General features: G+C 40.8%; 1 protein-coding gene across 3 annotated transcripts in view; it reads left to right on the forward strand.

The window, feature by feature from the left end:
- Window positions 1-6,627: 6,627 nt before the first annotated feature.
- DNAJB6 (DnaJ heat shock protein family (Hsp40) member B6) overlaps window positions 6,628-23,289 on the forward strand; it is a 59,079-nt gene continuing 42,417 nt past the window's right edge. Inside the window, exons 1-5 of one of the 3 annotated variants that reach the window (XM_068146017.1) lie at window positions 6,628-6,736; window positions 16,409-16,516; window positions 18,651-18,760; window positions 21,328-21,387; window positions 21,739-21,849. In XM_068146017.1, coding sequence (XP_068002118.1) covers window positions 16,452-16,516; window positions 18,651-18,760; window positions 21,328-21,387; window positions 21,739-21,849 — 346 coding nt within the window. In that variant the 5' untranslated portion in view covers window positions 6,628-6,736; window positions 16,409-16,451. Of the gene's footprint in view, window positions 6,737-7,079; window positions 7,302-16,408; window positions 16,517-18,650; window positions 18,761-21,327; window positions 21,388-21,738; window positions 21,850-23,289 lie in introns of those variants that run through there. The other 2 variants (XM_068146019.1, XM_068146018.1) reach the window with 2 other exon arrangements.

Genomic DNA, 23,289 nt, shown 5'->3' on the forward strand with positions numbered 1-23,289 from the left:
AGTTCTACTAGCTAGATTGAAAACAAAACCAAACCCAAACAAACCAGAACCAATTTGCCTTGTTCCTTAATCTGTTGTCTTCTGTCGTGGTCTTGATAGCCAGATTCCTATAAATGTCACAAACCTCACAATTTCTAGGGGAAATGTACATCTGCAAAAGAGGCAACCTTTCTCTCCAGTTTCCTGCATAAAGGCTGAGCTGACAGAAGTTTGATTTGAACAACAAGGATATCTTCAGGTACTTTATTGGGGGGTCCTTTATAGTTTAAACCCAATGAGCTTCCTGATGCTGTTAGTAGCAATGTGGACAAGTCTTTTGACATCACCTGAGTAATCTAGCACAAACACTCACACTTGATCTATAAAGGGGTTTGGATTTCCAAGAGAACCCTTTAACAGTGCGGTGAGCTCACGCTCAGTTTCAGTTTGAACCAAAAACTGTTAAGTACCGGTGGGACAGCATGTACTCTTCACCACTGAAAAATAATACAGCACAGAAACAAGGACAAAACGAGAGCTGTTTTTCTTGGGATGTTTTGCTGGAGCTGTAATTTCTTTCTGTATTTATATGCAAAATACCCTTTATAAAGCCTTTGCTCATATACATGAATCCATGTTAATGGTTTGTGATGTAAATGCTTGTTACTGTTCTTTTTCATGATGCTTTGCCTGTCAGTGAAGGAGAGAAGAAAAGAACTTGGTCTGTAAAACTGATTGGGATATCTATATTTTTATTGACTTCTGCTTTTTTTGTGAATAAAATAATTTGAGTTTTCTTGAAACTTTGCAGAAACACCTTTTTTTTTGGTTTTACCCCACCCCCTTCCACCCCCAGTAAATTTGGCATTCTCTTGCTGAAGATTGATGGTACTGAACAGATTCTAGAAGGAAACTAATGGCATCTGCTCACTGGAACAGGCTGCCCAGGGAAGTGGTGGAGTCACCATTCCTGGAGGTATTTAAAAGACTTGATGTGGCACTTAGGGACATGGTTGATGGAATCACAGGAAGTTAGGGGTCAGAACGGACCTCAAAAGATCATCTAGTCCAACCCTTCTGCCAGAGCAGGATCACCTAGAGTAGGTCCCATAGGAACACATTCAGGTGGGTTTTGAATATCTCCAGAGATGGAGACTCCACAACCTCTCTGGGCAGCCTGTTCCAGTGTTCTGTCACCCTTGCAGTGAATGATTCTGTGATTTTCCTGCTTCAGGATGATTTGTAACTTCAATTTTCAAGCTGTGAAGCTCCCACTCTGTCAGTCAAGTCCCTGATGTGCTTTGAAAAAAACCTTTTTTCAGAGTCTTTGGAAAGAACAAAACTCCCTTCTTGAATTATAGCTTCTCATTTCTACCCACAGTGAAGAGTGCCACTCTGTCAGCAAATATGTATAAAATCTCAGTTTCTTCTGGAATCTTAGCATGTATGTGGGCCCCTCTAATGTGCAATTTAATTTTTATCTCCTTTGATAATTACAGTTATCTGCTTCCCTTTTCTATTATGTGCATTGCTAAATACACTTCTGGTTTCCATGACAGCATTTATGGTGTTAGTTTTGTGCATGTTCATGTTGGAATGCGTACAAATAGCACCACATGTTCTACCTGCCTGAAAGTGGGACAAACAGAAGAATTGCACAAAACTCCTCTTGTAAGGCACTTCACAATTTATAGCATGAATAGAACACAAATGCCTGGCCTCCTTGCCTGGTTTTCAGTATGTAGCTGGTAGAATGGAAAAACAACAACAAATAGTTCTGATGTGTGTAGAGCAGACAGTGCTTGTGAAGTTGAATCTATTTCAAAGAACACAAAATGGTTGAGTTTAGCACTAATTTCTGGAGACCACTCAGTCCAACCCCTCAGCTAAAAGCAGAGTCACCTAGAGTAGGTTGCTCAGTACCTTGTCTCATAGAACTTTGAAGGTCTCTGTGGATGGAAACTCCCAACACTTCTCTGGGCAGCTGTTCCAGTGTTCAGTTAGCTTTCCAGTAAAACAGTTTTAATCAGGAGGAAACAATTTCTTGTATTGCAGTTTGTACCCTTTGCTTCTTGTCCTGTTACTGGGCAGCACTAAGAGGAATCTGAGCCTTCTCCTGTCTGAACAACCATAGCTCTCTGCTTCCTCATATGACATGCTCCAAAACCTTAATCATCTTCCTGTCTTGACTTGCTTGTTAGTGAACACAGTGGCATTTGCAAAGAACCTTGGGAGGATGTTGATGTGACTGGGGACGACACTTGTTTTCCTCCTTGCCAGATGCCAGTAGATGTCAGTAGTTGTTAGTAAATGGCACTTTCCGGGTAAGGTTGGATTACCAGTTTTGTGGCTTTGCTTTTTACATCTTCCAGTGCTGCTTTGTCTTCTCAAGGATTTTGCAAGTCTGTTGCCAACTCAATTATTTTCACAACTATTTATATGTATGATGCTAAGCATTGATGTGAAGACCATAGGACTAATGCTAAATGTTAAATAACTTCTTTCACCACCAACACTATCAAACATCTAGAAGTGGAACTTCTTGCACACACTGCTGTGTGTGCTGTCTTTGACAAAAGTTGGGTAGCCCAGTGTTAGGTGCAATCCAGCAAAACATGTCAGATAGTCAGACAGTAGAAATATGGGAGTTCTGACTGGCAGTGATGTGACTGCCTGCACACAAAGGCATGCACGGAAGTCCTGCAGGCTTGATCTCACACTGTCAAAGGATGAGCTTTTCCTGTGTGACAGTTACAAACAATTCCTACATTTCATTGCCAGAATAATTGTTCTCCAGTCTAGGACTAAGTTCACCTGTCCACTGCTCTAGAAAACATACATTCCATTTCCAGTGTTTGTTAATGTGTTCATAGGAACAGCTTGCTCAAAGGTCCTGCTATATTTAAGATCATTCTTTTCTGCATTCCCAGAGCAGTCGTGAGTTCATTCTGTGTAACATTTTACTGAAAGTAGTTCTGTATTATTTTTATTCCCAGTTTATAGTTAACATGGCTCTTGATGACTGGAGTAGGAAACAGCCATTCACCAGATGGTGTTATTTCAGATCAGCTTGCTGCTGCTGCTTACCCAAATGTTAGATCTAGCAAAAGCATCTCTCATCAGTTGCTGTGTAGTTTTGCTGTATATCAAATGCACCTATAAAGAAATGAGCTCCTTCCACCTTTTATATTTTTAACTAAGAATTCATTTCAGCTCTGCTTACTGTTATCCTTTTCCCCCTCTGTCCTTTCAGACATACAGCAGTAGAAGTTCTGCAGAAATATTTTTGGTCTAATTACCTCTTAAATCTATCTGGCTATTGATAAAAATTTGCACAGAATTAGCTAATGTTTGGCATTGGCGTATGGGTAAGAAAGTGTATCCCTGATGAAGTAACAGTGTGCCCAGGTGGCCAGGAGGGCCAATAGCATCCTGGCCTGCATTAGGAATAGTGTGGCCAGCAGGAGCAGGGAGGTCATAGTGCCCCTGTACTCTGCTTTGGTTAGGCCGCACCTTGAGTACTGTGTCCAGTTCTGGGCCCCGCAGTTTAAGAAGGACATTGAAACACTTGAACGTGTCCAGAGAAGGGCAAGAAGGCTGGGGAGAGGCCTTGAACACAAGCCCTATGAGGAGAGGCTGAGGGAGCTGGGATTGTTTAGCCTGGAGAAGAGGAGGCTCAGGGGTGACCTCATTGCCCTCTACAACTACCTGAAAGGTGGTTGTAGCCAGGAAGGGGTTGGTCTCTTTTCCCAGGCAACCAGCACCAGAACAAGGGGACACAGTCTCAAGCTGCGCCAGGGGAGGTTTAGACTCGAGGTGAGGAGAAAGTTCTTCACTGAGTGAGTCATTTGTCATTGGAACGGGTTGCCCAGGGAGGTGGTTGAGTCATCGACCCTGGAGGTGTTCAAGGGGAGATTGGACGTGGCACTTGGTGCCATGGTCTAGTCATGGGGTCTGTGTTGATAGGTTGGACTCGATGATCCTCGAGGTCCTTTCCAACCTAAGTGATACTGTGATACTGTGATCAATCTGTCCTTGCAAGAATAAGCTCTTGCCATAGGCCGTGAGATCTGACTTCCCACAACAATTCTTAGGTTGGTAGTCTGCACACCCCAAATAGTCAGCAGAATACAACTGATATTTCAGGAAGAAATGGTGAATGTTCAATGACTTTCAAAAGCAGATCAAGCTTTTGGTTTTACAGAGGGATGTCCAGGTAATCTTGCAGCCTCTTGATTACCTAAGGAGCACTGTACCAGTGAAAATTGAGGTTCTGCTTGGCAGGAAAACTCTGGAGAATGCTAATGGAAATTGGTTATTTTGGGCTTTTAATGCTTCTACTTAAAGTTTTAAACATTAGGTGTATTGCTCGTATTTCAAGTCTAATTGTTTCTGATAAGCTATCAGCAGAAAGTTAATACTTATATTTAATTAAGTGGCACTTTCCAGAATTACTTTGCTGGTAGTACCATAATTAAATGATGTGAGAATAGTCTTTGCTACATATGCTCATAGTCTTTGCTAATACCAAAAATAGAATCTGTAAATCTGTAAATAGAAAAACTGTGGATGCATTAAGCAGCAGGCCAGAGCAGGAGGCCGGGAAGGCTGCAACCATTACCACATCAAAGGGACTAATATTAATACCTCTCTAATGCAGCATTTCTTGTATTCTGATGGGCTTTTCATAATTGACCTCCATAAGTCATAAAAAATGATTAAAACAAAGAATCTGGGAACTGGGTGAATTGCTAATACCTCCTGGAATGCTGCCATGTTATTTCCATCATTAGGTTAGGCCTGAATTAATCTCACTTAACTTCAGCCATCTGTAAGGTGGCTGTCAAGGCACTTCCGATGAGAGGCAGCACAGAGATGGAGCTCCAGAGTGTGGTTCTTTCCTGACTGAAATACATCTCCAAAGTGGGTGGTATGAATCATGCCCTGGATGTGCTGCCTCTTCTGTCTCTCTCTTTGTAGTTGGAGGCCTTAACCTAGGTGCCTAACCTCTGGGCATCTGAACTTAGTTGAAGTGAACCAGACCTTCCCCTCATGTTCCCAGGTAAGAGCTGAAAATTCTTGAACAATGAAGATCTTTCAATAACAGAATTTATTCTGACTTATAACTCAGCACTTGGATCTTTGATACCAGCTTTGACAGACCAACCAGTCTTTTATCAGCTTTTGTTATTGGAATGTTGGTCCTCTCTCGGCAACATCAGATTTAATGCTCTTTGACACAATAGTCCAGCTTTTGCTGCAAGCAGCTAGCCTTAAAAAACACAGAACATTGTTACTTTACACTTTTGCAAATACCTTCAAAGAAGGATTTAGGCGTCTAGAAGCTTTCCTATTAGTCCTGTAAGTAGATCTAATTAAACATCTTATCTATGAGTCCTGCTTCTCAAGTCTTTTCTACGAGGAGGAAGGTGATTTTTGCTCTTCACCTTACGCAGTTCCCCATCTTATCACGTGGATCTACAACCTGGCCTTGCTGACGAAAAGCTGATATGGAGCTAAGGGTCTCTTTGATCTAATTTTAAAGACTTGTTTCCATGACCACAATTTGGCATCAGCTCTCACATAACAATATTTCTTTTGAAGCCTGTATTTTGCCAGAACCCTGAGCCTGTAAGTTTCCTGGGGTTGTCCTGCTACTTGCCTTGCTCACTTGCATTAAGTCTTCCTCTGTCTTAACTCAGGCTTGAATGTGTTGTTCCTGTTTGAACTGACCATACTCCCACATAAACACCCCTGAAATAATGAGTAGCCTTTTAATTGACTTTACTGGGGGAACGCATAATTTAGGTGTGGAAACTCTAATTTCACCATGGTAATCTATAAATAGATGCCTCCTCCACCTTCTTCAATAAAGGGCAAGAAATGTAATTTTACAGCAATAATAATTGTGGATCAAGCCCAACTTTTAAAAGTAGAATAATAATTTGGCTGCTTCTGCTTTGCTTTCAGCCATGACACTCAGAAAACCACATACTCAAACACAACCCAAAAGATGTTTAGATTTACTCAACCACCACAAGGAATCCTTGGAGGTGCCAGCTGGAAAATGATGAATGTGGCTGGAAAATAATGAATCTGGCCTCAAAATAATAATGCATGAGGGTTACAGCTCCTGACACAAAGAAACAGAGGGGGGTAGGAATTTTGTTTTCTCACTTCTGGCAGTCAAACTCACCTCTTCCAATAAATGTTTTTTAGAAGTATTATTTTTCCTTTCCCGCCTGGGTATCCTTTCCCCCACCCCCGCCAAGAGAAACGCTGAGGCGTTTGCCAGCCAGCTGCCGGCCTCCCGTTAGGCAGGCTCTAATGCCCTGGTTACAGCACTGGCCGTGCTGTGCGGGAGCGCTGGCCTCAGCCCTTCCCGGCCGGTGCCAACCGAGGCCGATGAAGGCGGTTCTCTCGGCGTAGTGCCGCTTCGGAACGCGGGCTCAGCCCCCCGGGAGGAGCGGCCGGCCCGTCTGGTGTGAAGCACCGCCCTCCCCACGGTCCCCGTCCGTGGTCCCGCGTCCCGCTGCAGAGTCGCTGGCCGCCGGCAGAGGGCAGACGCTGCCTGCGCGGATCGCGCGCGGCCGGGCAGCAGCACGCTCTTCGAGAAACTTCCGGAAACAGCCGGGCGGAAGTGACGTTGTGCGTGACGAAGCTTCCTGTTTGCGGCTGAGGTGAGCGGCTGCCGTTGCCGTTGTCCCGGGTTGCTGGCGGGGAAGGTGGTGGCCGCGTTGCGGAGGTGCCGGGGCAGGTGAGTGCGAGGGATTGAGACTGTTCCGAAACTGATCTCATCTCGTTCGGCCGTGTGAGGATGAGGGGGGGAGCGGGAGGAAGGGCGCGCTGGTTCCCGGCCCAGGCCCGGGCTCAGTTTCTGCGCCAGGCCTCGGTTCTTAGCAACAGTGTTGCTGGTAACGGGGCCTCCCGCGCCGCCATGCTGCGCGCTGGAGGACCGGCGGCGGTGTGTTCCCCACGGGGAGACGGGGTGCCACCTGCCTCCAGATTTTCTCTCTGGTTGTTGAGTAGGTGCGTGGTGGCGGTCCCGGGACGGCTGGAACGGGGTTCGCGTGGGGAGCGGATGGGGCGGCGGGGATCTTCGGCACGGAGGGGCGGGCAGAGGGAGCCGCCCCCGGGCGCAGTGGTGGCGTTGGGCTCATCCTGTAACTCGGAGCGGGGAAGACAGAGTTCGGGATCTTCGGGCTATACGGCCGCAGTTCGGATTTATTTTCAGTTTGCCGCAAGCAGGGAAGACTTGAGGAAAAAAAATTAGGAAAATCGGCGTTTCCATTTTAGCTTGTAGCGGTTTCAGTTACAAAAAGGTGAGCGCCTCATTTCACTCGTTGTTCTTGAAGGCGTTGAACATACCTGAAAGTCCTGTTCCTCGCAGTGTACTTTTTTGTCATACTTGTATACTAAACATGATTTTCCCCCCCCCATCCCGATCAGAATTAGTTTAGTTAAATTCTGGTTTGCGTTTATTCAGAGTAGGTCGGCAGTAAGGTTTGATGTGGGAGAATGTGGTACTGGCTGGATGTTTTGAACTTTCAGTTGCCGAGTTCCAAGCGGAGCTGAGAATTGTCACCGGCAAGTGAAGATAGGCTTAAGTCTTTGCTGGACTTCTAAAAGGGCAGCAAGTTAGGAATTGAACTTATTGATTACCAGTGTTCCTGTTTGTAGCAACACTTTATGTTGTGTTACAGTTTTGTTGTCACACCTCTTCATGGCTACTCAAAACCTGTGCTGCAGGCTTGAGCTATTCTAGTGAAGGCATTGGAAAAAATTACTCAAAATATTGAGCAAATCTGGTTTGAGTTCTGATAATGATAAACTACTTGTTTGGTTCTCACTTGGCCACAATAACATCGTAGAAGCTAAATTTATAACAATGCTAATGTGCAAATGATCAAGCTTGTGGCATTGCCTTGCCAATCAGTGATCAAGCCCTGAGTTTTTAGGAAACAAAGCATCAGAAAGTTAGAAGAACAAAGTGTTAACGTGGGGAACAGCTGGAATGAATCAAGGCTCTGCTTCTTCAGTTCTTCTGAGGTTGGCATTACTGCTGTGCGCTGACCTTAATTTTTGTTTACTCTTTGGAAATCCTTGTACTCTAGTACAAGGGATTTTATGTTCAGCTGATGGTCAAGAGCTTGGTGGTTAAAGTACCATTTAGTTTGCTGGATTATGTTGTTGGAGAAGACTTGTTTGGACCAGTGAGTAAATGCATTTGCAGATGTGGTCTCTGCTTACTTTTTTTAATTTTACTTTGAAACAACTAAAATTCTAATTTTGTTCCTCCTTCTTGGCTCTCACGCTGCCTTTTCAGAGACATTTTAAAATGGAAGTTAATTTAGGGTTACACTTTCTTAAGTAATCAGACATTGGAGGAGAAATTGACATTTCTAATTTTACTGGCAGTACTGGTTTGACTTCAATGTTAATAATCATTTCTGTATCTCTAGACTACAAAGTTGTCCTTGTTCTCTCTCAGATTTGTATTTTTAACATTTGTGCTTTCCTACTACAGCATATTCTTACCACTCTGGCTTTTCTCACTGTTATTTTCTTCTCTCGTTCCTAGTTTGATACAGTTGGCTAATTTATCTTGACTGGAGTTTGGGAGAAAGCATCCAAGGCTTCACTTTTGTGTAACACAGGATTTTTAGTTTTCCTAAGTATTTATTTCTGAAAAGTAATTTAGTAGGAAGAGTAATTTATATTTCTTTCATTGACTGGAAGTTTTGGAGTACACATGGAGAGAGGAAATAACTTAGTTAAATCATCGTCTCAATAATAAGGATATATTAGTTCTGTGTAGCGTTTGGACTGTACTGACAGATACCTGTGTGTGTTTGCTTGTTTGTTTAAAATTGAGAAACTTCCAGAACTCCTGCGTCTGTACAGCTGTGCTTAACACATTGTCACAGTTAAGTCTTTGAGTTGAGGTGGGGTAGGTTGAGGATGATGATTGTGTTTTACTGTGAGACTTGAGGCATTGAAGTTCTGTCCTGGAGTTGACTGAATTGTCACATCAGCCTGAACAGACTGAGCGCAGCCATGGTGCATCTCGATACTGTGGACTTCCAGACTTGTGTGGACCATTTGTTTCTTGCCATATAAATAGTGATGTTTTGAAGGGGGTTGATTTTCAACTTAGCTGTGGGAGATTTAATATTCTAGTATTTTGCTTCGAAAGTAGGAGGTGCTTCACTTCTCTAATAGCATTTATAATGAAGCTTGTCAGCTGTGTTCTGAAAAGATTTTCTGTCAACAGTTTTTCCTTTGTCTGGGTTTATGCAAGAAATGGAAGGATTAGTGAGAAATTATTTAGCCTTGTCAAAACATGTTGGATCTTATATTCAGTGATTGTTATTTTCAAGATAGATTTAAATTAAAACTGTGGTCAATATTCATGGGCTTAAGTTGTGTTTGCTTTTCAGTGAAATACTACATTTGAATGAATGTCAAAAGTTTCTTAAGTTTAAATTTAATAGAAACATTATTCTGTTTTTGTTTATTTAACTGCTAGGCAAGAAATAATTCATGCATATGAACTTCTCACCTACAGTTACTAGTTGTAGATTTAATTTATATTTTCTGCTTGTTCTGAATAAGTACTAAAATCCACTGATAGTAGTGAGGACTCAGAACTACAAGGGTCTTAAAGCCCATAATAATTTTGAAGCCATTTGTAGCTACATTGCACCAGTTTTTGTTAAAGCTTTGTTAATTCTTTTCAGTAGAAGAAATTATTCTCCATCTTTAAATGTAGTCTGAATCTGACAACCTGTCATCATTCTGAAAAAGAAAAGGGCATTTGCTTGAGTGTAGCTTTTTGTGTGTGTGCTGGTTGGCTTAAGTAAAATTATCATGACTCCAAAAACTACTTAAGGGGAAAGTGTGTTGAAACTTTAAACAATTTTCTTTTCCCTGAAGGATCATCTAGTTGCATGTGATACTTGGCTGAAACCTTCTGGACTTGATCTTTGCCAGTTGAGGCTTTCACTGTTTGTAACTGCTTAATCAAACAGGGATCATACATTTTTTGAAAGGAGTTAGGAATATTTTTATTTTGTATGAAAACAGCCTTTTATGGTTAGTTTTAAGAGGGTGCCAGTGTTCCAGATATTTGTATGACACAATTCCAAATTTGGACACCTGAGTTGTGTTTGGAAAAGTGCCCCTTTGGTTTAAGGATAGCTGGTGAATAAGTACCCCTTGATTTAAGGCAAACTCATAAATCAGATAAGCAGTGGAGTACCAGCCAAGGGTGTGAGGGTAGCCTGTTGTCTGATCTGCTTCCTCTTCCAGTTTTTGTTAGCTGCTTTACATTTCTTTCAGAGATTAAATTGTGTTGTGGCTTTGGGAGTTTTTTTGGGGTGTTTTAAAAAAACGTTGTTCTACTTCCATTTTTAATAGGCCAATTGTTTTTCAGTGTTTTTTTTAACTTGTTGCCCTCTACAGGCTTTCTATGTGCCAGGCAGTAACGCAGACAGGAAGGTCCTGTAGTTCTTGCCACAGTTGCATCTTGGTCTCCACAGGGAGTAGAGCATTGGAGAGGGCTCTTTGTAACTTCTTGCTTTAAAGGGTGAGAGAACCTGATGCAAGTGACTCTTTCTTGGTTTTGGTAGTGTTTTGCTGGTGTGGGTTGTGGTATGTGTGTGTGTGTGTATATATATATACATACCCACATATATACACACACACACATATATATATTTATTTTAATTTACCTGGCACTTCAAGTTCTATTTACAGAAAACCAGTCAGCCTAGCTGCCTTTTCCCCCTGTGAGAACTGCATCCTCTCCTGCAATCACAATATTAAAATCTACTTGTTTTCTGTGTGAAACAGGATGTTTGGTGCAAAGATGAGATTAAACTAAGCATTTTGGAATGTTCATTTTATTAGATTCATCTCCTGAGGATGCTGCATTAATGTAATGAGTATAAACATTGCTGTTTAAGTAGGTTTTATTAACTTTAATTACATGGTAAAATTACATTTTTCCATGAAACTAATTTCAGGAATCTATGAAGTTAAACTGACAACTTTTCTAAGCCTAGCTAGGTAGATATTAAAAGTATTGAAGTTTCTAATATACCTTAGTCAATACCACACTGTGTATGTATCAGTGGGAAGAGAGGTTTAATGTTGATGAACTATTTAAATGTATTTGACAGTCAGATCAATCAATCATAAATTTCTTAGATGTTTTCTCATTTTCTATTTATTGCACTGTACAGAATTAAAGTAGCATTCTCAGACTTCCTCTTACAAATGTTTTCTGGTCTGCATCACAGGTGTTAGTGCTTGCACAGTGGACCTTTGCTGGTATGGCTGAGAGACTGTTCATGGTCTCAGCTCTGTTACTTATGGCACATCCCACATGTTGCTAGAACTAAGACCTCTTGTTTGGGATTTGTCAAGGTTTTGGGACTTGTATAGTTGTCTGTGTTGCTCAGTGGTATTAGGTGAAATGCATCAGATTGTTGCCTGAGTGGTGTTCTGCTCTAAAGAGTTGTGAGATCTGTCTTTTTTTGACTAGGGCATAGAATGACACCAGAAGGTGGTTTCTATAACCAGTACCTGGATGTTAAAGGCAGTGACCTCTTCAAGCCAGTGAGAATTCCATGAGCCACTGGTCCAAATGTGTCTTGGAAGCCTTGGCAGGTAGTTACTGCTTTGTGGTTGATCTTCACTTACCCTTCTTTTGAATGTGTAACGTGGAGAGATACAGGCAAGTAATTCGTGGATTGCATTTGAAATCTGTAACTTGTGAGCAAGTGAACTTGATCTGAAGACTGAAAAGACTTTTATGTCTCTGAATTTACTGGACCATAAATAATGAAAAGTTTAGCAAAGGTCTCTTAGCTATGTAAAAATCAAAAAGGAATACTAGAAAACTTCATCAGTGTGTATGTATTGCTTAGTATTCTGTGTATGGCCTACAACTATTAATGCTGCTGTAGCCTGGAGTAGGAATGTGAGATTTCATCAGGTCCAGCTGACATACTGCTTTTTGTTATGACTCTTGGAATGTAAAAAATAATATTTTTTAAAATCACAGGTTGCAATTCCCAAATATCCTTGAGTGTGTGCATCATCTATTAACATAGCAAAGATGTCTCTATATTGCTCAGCTGCTGCTGAGTAGCTCAAATACAGGCTCAAGCTGGACTGGGATTCAGAACAGGGTATTTGTTCTTCCTGCTGCCAGAAGCATGCTGTCCTTTACGTAAGTTCATAGAAAGCAGGCAAGTACTAGGAATTGGATGGCTGTGCAACTTGACTGGCAGCTTCTGAGAGCTGCATGAATCAGGAATTTGGACCTCCGTCTCCCTCTACCCAGGTGACTGTACTAGTCACTGAGCTTGAGCTCTTCTGGCATCTTTCAGGACTATCCATGCTGCCCCATTGCTTCATGGCCAGAAATAGATAACTTTTTCTGTCTATGCTGACTGCAAAGGTCGCATGCCCCTTGCTGTCTAAATTCCCTCCCGACTGATTTAAGAATTTGTTTGGATACCTTCCTCCATTCCATATTTAGTTAGGGGTACTGCTTTGTCATCCCTGAAGGTTGTGCATCTGATTAAATGTCTTTTCTTTCTTTGTCATCTGATCTTACAAAACTTTATAGCTCTGTACTTATCTATCTTCTGTAATTTTCTTATGCCTTTTATGTAACTGAGGTCTTTGCTGCAAAGAGAATTTATGAGCTGGGCTTCAAGATAATTGTGAACTGATCTGGCTTTGGGCTGTGCTGTAGGAGGGAGGTTTTGAGACTGGCCATGCAATCCTGTCAGCTACCTTGAACCAGTATAGGCAGTCAGAGCTTCTGCTTGGTAAGCCAGAACAGAGCTGACTTCTCAAATGGTGACTGAGAAATCTATAAGCTATGGAAACCTTTGATTAATGTAAACGGTTGGATGTTTGATTTGTTCATGTTCATTCCAGAGAAGAGTTGAGAGTAGTTGATAGCATCCTATAAACACAGTGCAATTATGAATGCAAGAAACTGTGGCATTTTGCAAGGAAACATGAAGGCCATGAAATAATTTCTTTAATCTGGAATTTTGCTTGTTTTTATCTTCTGAGACTTTGAAGTGTTCCTGTGGTTGGAGGTGGGAAGTTAGCTCATATGGTCTGTCTTCCTTGTGGCTTTAAAAAAAACCAGCCATCTCTTCAGTGCTGAATGTGCCTTGCTTGTGTATTCAGAGACCAATTACTTGTCAGTTATGGAGTTGGAAGATGATTTTTGTGATGGCATTTTGGTTAGGACAATTGAGTGTTTTTGTTTTTCATCTTACAGGATGGCATATGGTTTGCTGCTTTGAAACTTTTAGGCAGTCTCACCATGCAGTTTCCTACTAGCCCTAAAAGTCTTTTTTTTTCTAATGGGCAGTTTTCTGTTTTGTTATAAGATGGTCATGGTTCTTTTGTTGAATGACTATTTTAAATACTGCTTTCCTAGGAAGAGTGGAGACAACTCTTTTCTAGTTGCTTGGGGTGCTTTTTGCTTTGCTTTTTTTGATATTTATTTATTTACTTATTGGTGTGTGGTGGTTTTTTTTGTGTTGGTTGTTTTTTCCAACCTTACTGGATGGTTTTGCACCATTTCTTAAGATAGATGGTAAGTTGCAGATGAATTTTTCCCATGCAAATGTGTGCAAAGAGTTTTTAGCAATAAGAAAAAAGTTCCTCTGATATTAAAATTGTAGCATTGCAGTTTTTGCTTGATGATAACTAGCAGATAGAAAATAATGAGAATGAACCCCTACTGTCACTCCAGTGCATGATTAGAAGAAAGAAAATAAAAGCACCTTGCTTTCTTTGGAGAGCTGCTGACTTGTTTTAATTTCCAGACTTCATATAAGTGGCAAATAAAAATTGTTCAATAACACATTCACAAAACCCAGAATATGCAAGCCCCCGGCATTTCATTGAAACAATTTCTTTGTTCTTGGATGAGTTGCTTTTTATAGTCAGAATAATCTATTAAGATCTGGGCTTGTGGCCTCAGCACTCACTTTGGTCCCAACTTCAGGCTCCTGTTACATAGGATATATTGGTACATGTATTGAGTTTGAACTTAGAAGCTGCAGCAATGTTCTTAATGAACAGCTCAAGTGTGTAAGGAAGTAGGTTGAAATCAAAATGACTACCAGTGTGCACAAAGTTCTGTAGGAAAAGATGTGATATATTTGTTTACATATAATTTGTTTTTCCTATCTGCTTTTTCTATCTAAAAGGTTGTTTTGAATTCTCACTTTGAAAGATCTGCCTGAGAGAAGGGCTAATGCAAGGCTTGTATTTAAGAAGAAAAGCATATGGAAAAACCCCTTAGCAGTATGGTACCACTTAGGTGTCGTGGCTTCCTGCAGTTGGCTGACTGGTTTTAGGCTGGTATCTTGGTAGGAGGGGCTCTGACCCTAAACTTGACTCATAACAGGCTCCCCTTGCCCTGATTTCTTTATGTATACTGTATGGTACATATATGCTATTACTCATGAGGACTGCAGGATTTAATAGCATACTTAACCCATTCTAACCTTGCTCCTCACCTATAAATACGTAGACCTCTTCTTCTAATTATTGTTTGGGAAACAACAGAACTAGCAAGGCTAGTTGACAGCAAATATTCTGGGATATTTGTAGTCATCTCAAAGTTTACACATTGAACCCTGCCATTACTATATCAGTATTGACATTGTAAATGTTCATTTTAATGCATGTCTCCCAGTTTTGTTCATCCATTTGCACCCACACACCCCCGGTATGGAGTTTTGTTCCAAGGGCAAAGTCAATAAAAGATCTATTTTACCTGCTACACTTTTTTGTTTATCATAGAAAGGCTTAGGTTGGAAGGGACATCAGAGATCATCTATACCATGGGCAGGGACACCTCTCAATTAGATCAGCTGCTCAAGGCCTCATCCAACTTGGCCTTGCATGCTCCCAGGGAGGAGGCATCCACAGCCTTCCTGGGTAGCCTATTCCATAGTCTCACTACCCTCGTACCAAAGAATTTCTTCCTAAGATCCAGTCTAAATGATTAACTAGATTGCTAAACCAGCCCCACTTTTAAAGTTGTGTAGCTCCTTCAATGTGTTTGCTTCTGTATGTAGTTTGTAGGCTAGTGTAGCAGGATATCTCTTAAACCGGTTTTGTCATTTGAAGAAATGTGTTTAACCACATCCCTAATTAAAGTTAATTAAGCTTTAACCTGCAGCAGCAATTTAATTTGAAGATGTACCAATTTATTTTAAAAGGCAGTCTCTCTTTAATGTTTATCTTCCAGGATGTTGACAGATATGTGCAATACTAGTACGATAACTTAATTTCAGAATATTTTACTGGGCTGTATCATGCTTGATTCTTTCAGCATTTATGTGAAAGAACAGGAAAATGAGACTTTGCCTAGGCTGAAATGAAAAACAACCTAATCATTTGGGGAGGAGAAACAATTTTGATGAAGTTGTATTCTTGATGTGTAAGATCAGAAAATGTGACTAATACATTGCTGTATTGTTCTAAGTGCATTTGGATGACTTTGCCTGCGACGAGTTGATAACTCATCAAACAGATCAGCATTGCCTTGTTCATAAAGCTTGAAACAACCAGCGGGAGTGGTAGGATGGAAAGGTGGTTGGAAGTTTCACCAGAATCAAGACTTGTTTCAGTGGTGGGGAGAAGCAGCCTTCCTTGAAGAGATGAAATATTTTTGGATTTATTGGAAAGATTATTTAATCTTAGTGGTCCTTTGGTTGAATGAATGATTAATATAACTGTTCTGTGTAACTGGTTTCTAACATTGACAAGAAACTGTCAAATTCTTATAGGACTCTTGTGAAAATTGTGTTCTCTTATGCTAAGAGACAAGATGTCTCTGTGCTTGAGTTGGTTGGTTGGTTAACCTTGCAATAGGAGCAGTCTTTCCTGGCTGTGTACTTTATGTTGCTGAACACAAAGAAGGTAAATAGTTCAGTCACTTTGACAGTATGTGACTTTTCTGTTAAGGTCTGAGTACAGAAACTATAGGTGAAACTGTAGATTTGTAAGACCTGCACATACATAGGCTTCTTGAAGGGAACACCTCAGTGGAAGATGTGTCCCTTGGTTTATTCTTATGTTCTTAATACATAAAATAGGTATCAGAGATGACATAAAGTGAGCATAATGTATGGTTTCTTTAGTATTCAGCATGTATATATCCAAATGGTGATGTACTGTACATAGTCTTCTTAACATACTGATTAAATCTAGATTTTCAGTGTAATTTGTTTCAGAAGGCTGCTGTTTACCTGTGCCTCTGCGCCGTGTTTCGGTGGGATTGAAAAAAATCAGTATCAAATCTGTCAGCTCCTACCTGAGTTTTATGAAGTAGCATTATTGGACAAGCTTCATTTACAAGTTCTTGTTGCTACAGGACTTGAAAAGCTCAGCTGTCACTAGCAAGACAACTACTGAACATGGTGGATTACTACGAAGTTCTGGGAGTGCAAAAGCATGCCTCAGCAGAAGATATTAAAAAAGCGTGAGTATTACTGGTACACAAGTTATTTTGTTGTCAGTACTAGGATGAGTAGTGGTTGCCTTCTTCAGTGTTCTGAAGAAAAAGCATTTGTTTTCTTTTTATGAAATTGGGAAAAGAATCCTGAATGCTGCTAAAACAGAAATGTCATCAGTTTCTATGCAAGTGTACCTCCAAACTTGATGTGGTACAGGCAGGGACAGCTCCTTTTGTGGCTGAATTGCAGTAACTCATGTTCCTCATTTGCAGAGGTGCTTTTCAAAGTGAAGTATTTGACACCCTGCTCTTTGGTTTGTTTTTTTTTTTTTTGGATACTAGGTCTTTCTTGTAAAATTTCTGTACATACTACATTGTCAGTTCAAATGTTTAACCTGTGGTCTTGTATGACTCGGTGTAAACTGCTCCGAATTAGCCCCTTCCCTTGGTTTAACCCCAGCCAGCATCTAAGCACCACACAGCCACTTGCTTATTTCTTCTCCCTCCCAGTGGGATAGGGAGCATAATCAAGAAAAAGTGTGTTGAGAACAGTTGAAATATAATAGCAGTGAGAAGAAATGTAACAAAGAGAGAGAGAAGTAAAACCCAAGAAAAGACAATGCACAATACAGTTGCTCATCACCTGCTGACCGATGCCTGAGCACCAATGCACTCATCCTGACCATACATTCTATGGTATGGAATATCTGTTTGGATAGTTCAGGTCAGCTGTCTTGGTGCCATGCTCCCCCCCAGCTTGCTGTCCACCTGTTCCCTGGCAGATCCCAGGAAACTGAAAAATCCTTAACTCCAGATAAGTGCTACTTAGCAACAACATCAGTGTGTTATCAACATTGTTCTTGCACAAAATCCAAAATATAGCACTCTAACAGCTGCTGGGAGGGAAATTAACTCTATCTCAGCCAAGACCAGGACATCCCTCTAAGTAGTTACCTAGAATATTTGATTTGAGGGAATTGTGTGCAGATGTAGCAGTCAAGGAAGTTACTGATGTTAGGATGCTGTCACAGTTTGATATCAGGATGCTCTTGGAGTACAGTGGAGCACTAGGGGAGAAGCCCTTAGCAGATATGTAACAGAACATTTTTGCATAGACCAACCATGTGCTGATCATCAGAAATGCACAGACATGATCTCAAAACAACTAAAGATCCCCAAGCCCACTTTTTTTTTTTTTTTTTTAATGATTTGGAAACTTTGCAATACTTTAATCTGTGTCACAAAATCACAGAATGTTAGGGGCTGGAAGGGACCTCAAAAGATTTTCCAGTCCAACCCCCCTGCCAGAGCAGGATCACCTATACCAGGTCACACAAGAAAGCATCCAGGCGGGATTTGAGTATCTCCAGAGAGGGAGATGCCACGACCCCCTTGGGCAGCCTGTTCCAAAGTTCTGTCACCCTCACAGTGAAAAATTTTTTCCTCATGTTTCTATGGAACTTCCTACTCCTCAGTTTCCACTCCTTGCCCCTTGTTCTGTCATTGGGCATCACCCAGAAGAGCCTGACTCCATCCTCTTGGCACTCACCCTTTACATATTTATAAACATTAATGAGGTCACCCCTTCGTCTTCTCCTCTCCAAGCTACAGAGCTGCAGCTCCTTCAGTCTCTCCTCGTAAGGAAGATGTTCCACTCACTTAATGTGGTAGTGTGAAAGTTTAATCCACCCAAAGGCACAGCCTAAAACTGTCACACTTAATAATTTTTGTGGCTGTGCACTAGGCTCTTTCAAACAGTTCCCTGTCCTTCCTGGCTTGAGGGGTCTAGAACTGGACTCAATACTCCAGATGTGGCCTCCCCAGGGCAGAGTAGAGGGAGATGAGAATCTCTCTTGACCTGCTAGCCACTCCCCTTCTAATACACCCCAGAATGGCATTGGCCTTCTTGGCCACAAGAGCACACTGCTGGCCTGTCCCTCCACTAGGACCCCTAGGGCCTTTTCCCCTTCACTGCTCTCCAACAGGTCAGTCCCCAACCTACAACATGGAGTTGTTCTTTCCCAGGTGCAAGACTCTATGCTTGCCCATGTTGAATTTCATTGTTTCTCCCTGCCCAACTTGTTTGAAACATTTTGTGTTTATTTATATAGCATGATACTTACAATAGGAATAAAATGTCCTTTGTTTGCCTTCCATTTAGGTACCGTAAATTGGCATTAAAGTGGCACCCTGATAAAAACCCGGACAATAAAGAGGAGGCAGAACGGCAGTTTAAACAAGTAGCTGAGGCCTACGAGGTTTTGTCAGATGGTAGGTATTTTAAAAGGGCTTTGAAATGCAGGGCTTTGGTCTGGGTATCAGACTGAAAAGGGTGATCTGTGATGCCTTAAAGGGATGTTGGAACTTTGGTTTACCATCCAACCCAGCTGCTTCCTTTTCAAAACAAAGGAGAGATGAAGAAGCTTTCAGGTGAGACAGAATAAGCAGAAAATTTGAAACAAAAAATTCAGCATCTCTCTAGATGAGTAACCAAACCAGTATCCTTCTAGAATTGAAGTCCTGTTTGCCAGGCTCTTTTCAATAGTTCCTGAAGAAATGTCTGTGAATACCAAGACTGATATTATCTAGGAGGTAAAGCCCATGTTGCTATCAGTATAAGGGATTTACTGTGTTTATACAGCAAAAATGAGACCAGACAAGCCCTGCATTTTGTACTGCTGGGCTCACTGTAACACTCATCTAGTCATGACAAAGCCCAAGCATACTATAAACAGTGCTGAAAATGTGGATTATGTTTGGGTGAATTCTGTGAATTCAGTCAATTGTGATAGCTGAGGAGAGTGTTCATATTGAAATGAATTGTTCTGAAACAGTTACTTAGCCTGACCCATGTGGTGCAGGAATACAGCTTGTAGTTCACCCGTATCCTTTTGCTGGAAAAGTATCATTATCTTTTGCTTGTGTTCTGGCAAAAGGCCACCTGAATCATAACAAAGTGATTTAAGCTGCTTTGATTATTTTTTCTCTGTAATTGACTGCAGCTGTCTATATGCTATTTCTGAAGTGTCCTTGGTTTCACCTGAGACCAGGGAGCATGGGAAAACTATATTTAAAACACTAGCAGCATCTAGATTACCTTTCAGAATTTGGCTTGGTTTATCAAGCTGCAGTCTTGTACACCCTGTTTCTTTGGGTTTGATACTTAACTGACGTGGGAGAAACAACTGATGGGCACTTCACTGTATATTTCTCTTCTAGAGTAATTAAACCTTCAGCCAAATTTTTGAGCACCACAAAAATAGGCTACTGTTTTGGTTGTTACACAGATCTCTTAAATTCTTCAGAAACAGTATACTGCTAGAATTTTAGGCCACCACCTGTAGATACTGCCTGGTTTTGGATCTAGATCAATCCTAAGTTACTGGTGTCATAACAATCATTTTTGCAGCAGGGTCATTTCAGTCCTGAGCCCTGCTGTTGAGAGGCAGTAATACCTTTCTGCAGACTTAATGAGTTTTTCTGACACCGTTACAGGCTTGAATGAAGGCAGATTTTTGGCAGAAGAATAATTTAAAAGGGGTTACATAATCGAAGAATACTGAGATTAGGTGATCACCGAGCACACATCCCTTGTGATTTCAAGAACATTATGTTTTCCAAGATGTGCGTTGGGCTTTGTGAGCCTTCTGGTGGTCTTCACTGTTTCCTGCACCTTCTGATGGTTTGTCTGCCTTAATGCTTTGGTCTTTTGACCTTGGTGTGTAGGTTAACCTCTTTTCTTTAATAAAGGGCTTTCTAGAAGGGCTGTGCAGGTAATGTACCAAGATTTGCTGGGAGTGTTTGTGTGTGTGTGTGAACCTACTGCAAGTTTCCATTGTTTGAAGGTGATGACTGGTATAGAAAATTTTAATTCATGTTAGTCAGAAGTATTTTACTTTGCAGCAGCTGTTTGAGGTAACTGCATGTTCTTTCAGTGATGCTATTTAAATTTCAAAAGCATCTTTTGCTGAAGAGATTCTGGTGGGAATAGCATGTTAATCCACAAGTCTAAAATCAGATGCCCTGACTAGTTTCTGGCTGATGATTCCACAGCAGTGCAAGCAAAATAAACCATTTGACTCTTTAAGCTCTTCAGGTTCCTTTCCAGTACCAACAGTGCAATTTGATCTTATGTATTCATGTAAGAGAGCATGCAACTTGAGTCATAGAATCAATAAGGTTGGAAAAGACCTCAAAGATCATCAAATCCAACCTGTCACCCAAGACCTCATGACTACTAAACCATGGCACCAAGTGCCATGTCCAGTCCCTTCTTGAACACCTCCAGGGACGGTAACTCCACCACCTCCCTGGGCAGCCTATTCCAATGGCTAACAACTCTCTCTGTGAAGAACTTTCTCCTCACCTTGAGCCTAAACTTCCCCTGGTGCAGCTTGAGACTGTGTCCTCTTGTCAAGTCCTTCCATGGCATTTTTTTAACATCACTTAATTTTGCTTTATTAAACTAGAAGTAATTATGATTAATTTGAGAGGTTTTGCAGTTACTCAAACAACTGTCTAAAGATGAAGACTACAGTATGCTTTTTAAAGGTAAACTTCCTTGTGAAGTTTGTTCTTACACCAGAATTTTTCCTGATGCAACAGGATCTGAGCTTTTACAACTAAGTGGTAGTAGGTACAAAGTTTAGTACCTGTTCTTTCTGAACAGAAATTGCTTCAGCAATCCTCAACAAAAATGCTCACCAGTTACATGCCAGAATTTTCTTAAATAAACTAGGTTTGAGAAGACACTTAGCTGAGAATAGCAGTTAAGTCTGGGTTTTTTTCCAGTTTCACTGTTGCTGTTTACTGACATGATGTACAATTTCTCCTTGTAGTTGGTAAACGTGAGCTCTATGACAAGTATGGAAAAGAAGGCTTAATAAATGGAGGCGGAGGTATGTTGACAACTTGCAGTTACTTGCTTTCTTTATTCTGCTGTTAAGCCATTTTCTGCAGCTTACTTTTTGAAACAGGAATCTGAAAATGCTTATAGTAGGACCTAGATGTAATCTTATGAAAATTGAAATTACCATTCTTGTAATAGTTTTCTCCCCCCCGTTGTTGGAAAGGTACTGTTGATAGATAGAAATAGAGAAGTGAAATGTAATTATTTGAGGTATTGTGTGTACTTAAGTAATATCTAAGAGGGAAGGAGGTATTTTGTAGTGATTCAAATGCCATGTAGGCCTGAACTTTGTTGTCAGTAAGAATGTGTGTGGGTAATTGAAATGTAACATTTTTTGCAGGTGGAATGCATCACGATAATCCATTTGGATTTGAATTTACATTCCGTAACCCAGAAGATGTCTTCAGGGAGTTTTTTGGCGGGAGGGACCCCTTTTCATTTGACTTCTTTGGTAAGTAATCCACTGGTTTTAATGTGTGTCATAAGTGTGGCTAAAGATTTACTTCCACAAAACAAACACAGCTAATGCATCTTTATTAGAAATAGCTTGAAAACTGGAGGTAAACAATTGGTATTCTGTGTTCTATTTAAAATACTTGCTTCCTGCTTGTTTCTTCTTGGTTGATTTGACATTACAGAACAGATACAGCCTGAGAATTCATGTTTTGTTGGTTTTATCAAAACACACATAAAATCATGGCTTCTGTGTCTGTAGATTGGAAGTAACTAACATTCTACAGGGGAAAAAAATACATTGGAATTCTCTCTTGAGAATTCGACTGGGCAAACAGTCTGTTGAATTTGATCTCTTCTGATCTGTAAATATCAGAAGATGTTTTGAGAGCTTCTGGACAAGTTAACTGTAACTGTTAGAGCATAGCTCTCAGTTTGAACTTGGATCAGAGCAGGCATCATTTTGTGGTACCAAAATAAAGACAGCTGCGTACATAATTTAGACACTGTCCAAAATTCATGTCACATGTTTGCTTGGGAGATACAGTCCCTGAAAATTCGGATAATGTAAATAGTTCTTGAAGCCTGGATGCTTCAGCTAGTTAAAAGAAGCAATTATGTGATAAAGTTGTCAAAGTAATCTTTTTACCATAGTGCTGATGGTCTTTTGGCTGGTGACAATTCCTTGCGCTAGTGTGTTGAAGGTCTTTTCAGAGTTGCTGGAATTGTTGCTAGATCTCTCTTTGTACATTTTATTGCATAAACTGCTGACCTATGAAGCAGAACAGATCCTGGGGCTCAGTATTTAGAGAAAATAATAAGTCCTATGTTGAAAACTGCAAGAAGTGTACTTGAAAACCAAAGCTGTCTTCTTACTGAAGTGCCTTGATGCTGATTAATCTCTATAATAATGTATGTAGTGGTTTAATATTTTTAAAGGCAATTTTTAATCTTTACTTGCAGCATTAATGGGCTAATTCAACTCAGATTTTAATTATATCATTCTCTAGTTTGCTATTGAGGGATCATCAGTTGTTGGACAACTCTAATGAAGGATTAGAAAAGGGATTTGAAGGGCTAGAGATTGAGGTCAGTAGAATGTTCGTTGATTAATTAGATGAGTAGCTTGAGGAGGAATGTGGAAGAAGATAAACAACAGAACTTAAGCAATTGGATCCAGTGGGAAATCAGAGGTAGTAAAGGGCAGACTGGAGGAAGCATCTAGCAAAATATTGATGAGTGAAATGGGTGCTGATGTGGGAAGAAGCAACTTCTTCACTGTCCACAGAATAAAAATCTTAAGGACTACTAGATAAGGATTTTGGTGTAGATGAGATGAATGATTTAGCACTGGTTAGGCTACATCTGGAATACTGTGACCAGTTCTGGTCTCCTCAGTTCAAGGAACATGCTGGATAGAGTCCAGTGAAAGGCTGCT

Source organism: Melanerpes formicivorus, unplaced genomic scaffold (assembly GCF_026170545.1).
Source record: "Melanerpes formicivorus ecotype bairdi unplaced genomic scaffold, bMelFor1.0.p_v2 SCAF_13, whole genome shotgun sequence".
In the NCBI taxonomy this organism is placed as follows: domain Eukaryota; kingdom Metazoa; phylum Chordata; class Aves; order Piciformes; family Picidae; genus Melanerpes; species Melanerpes formicivorus.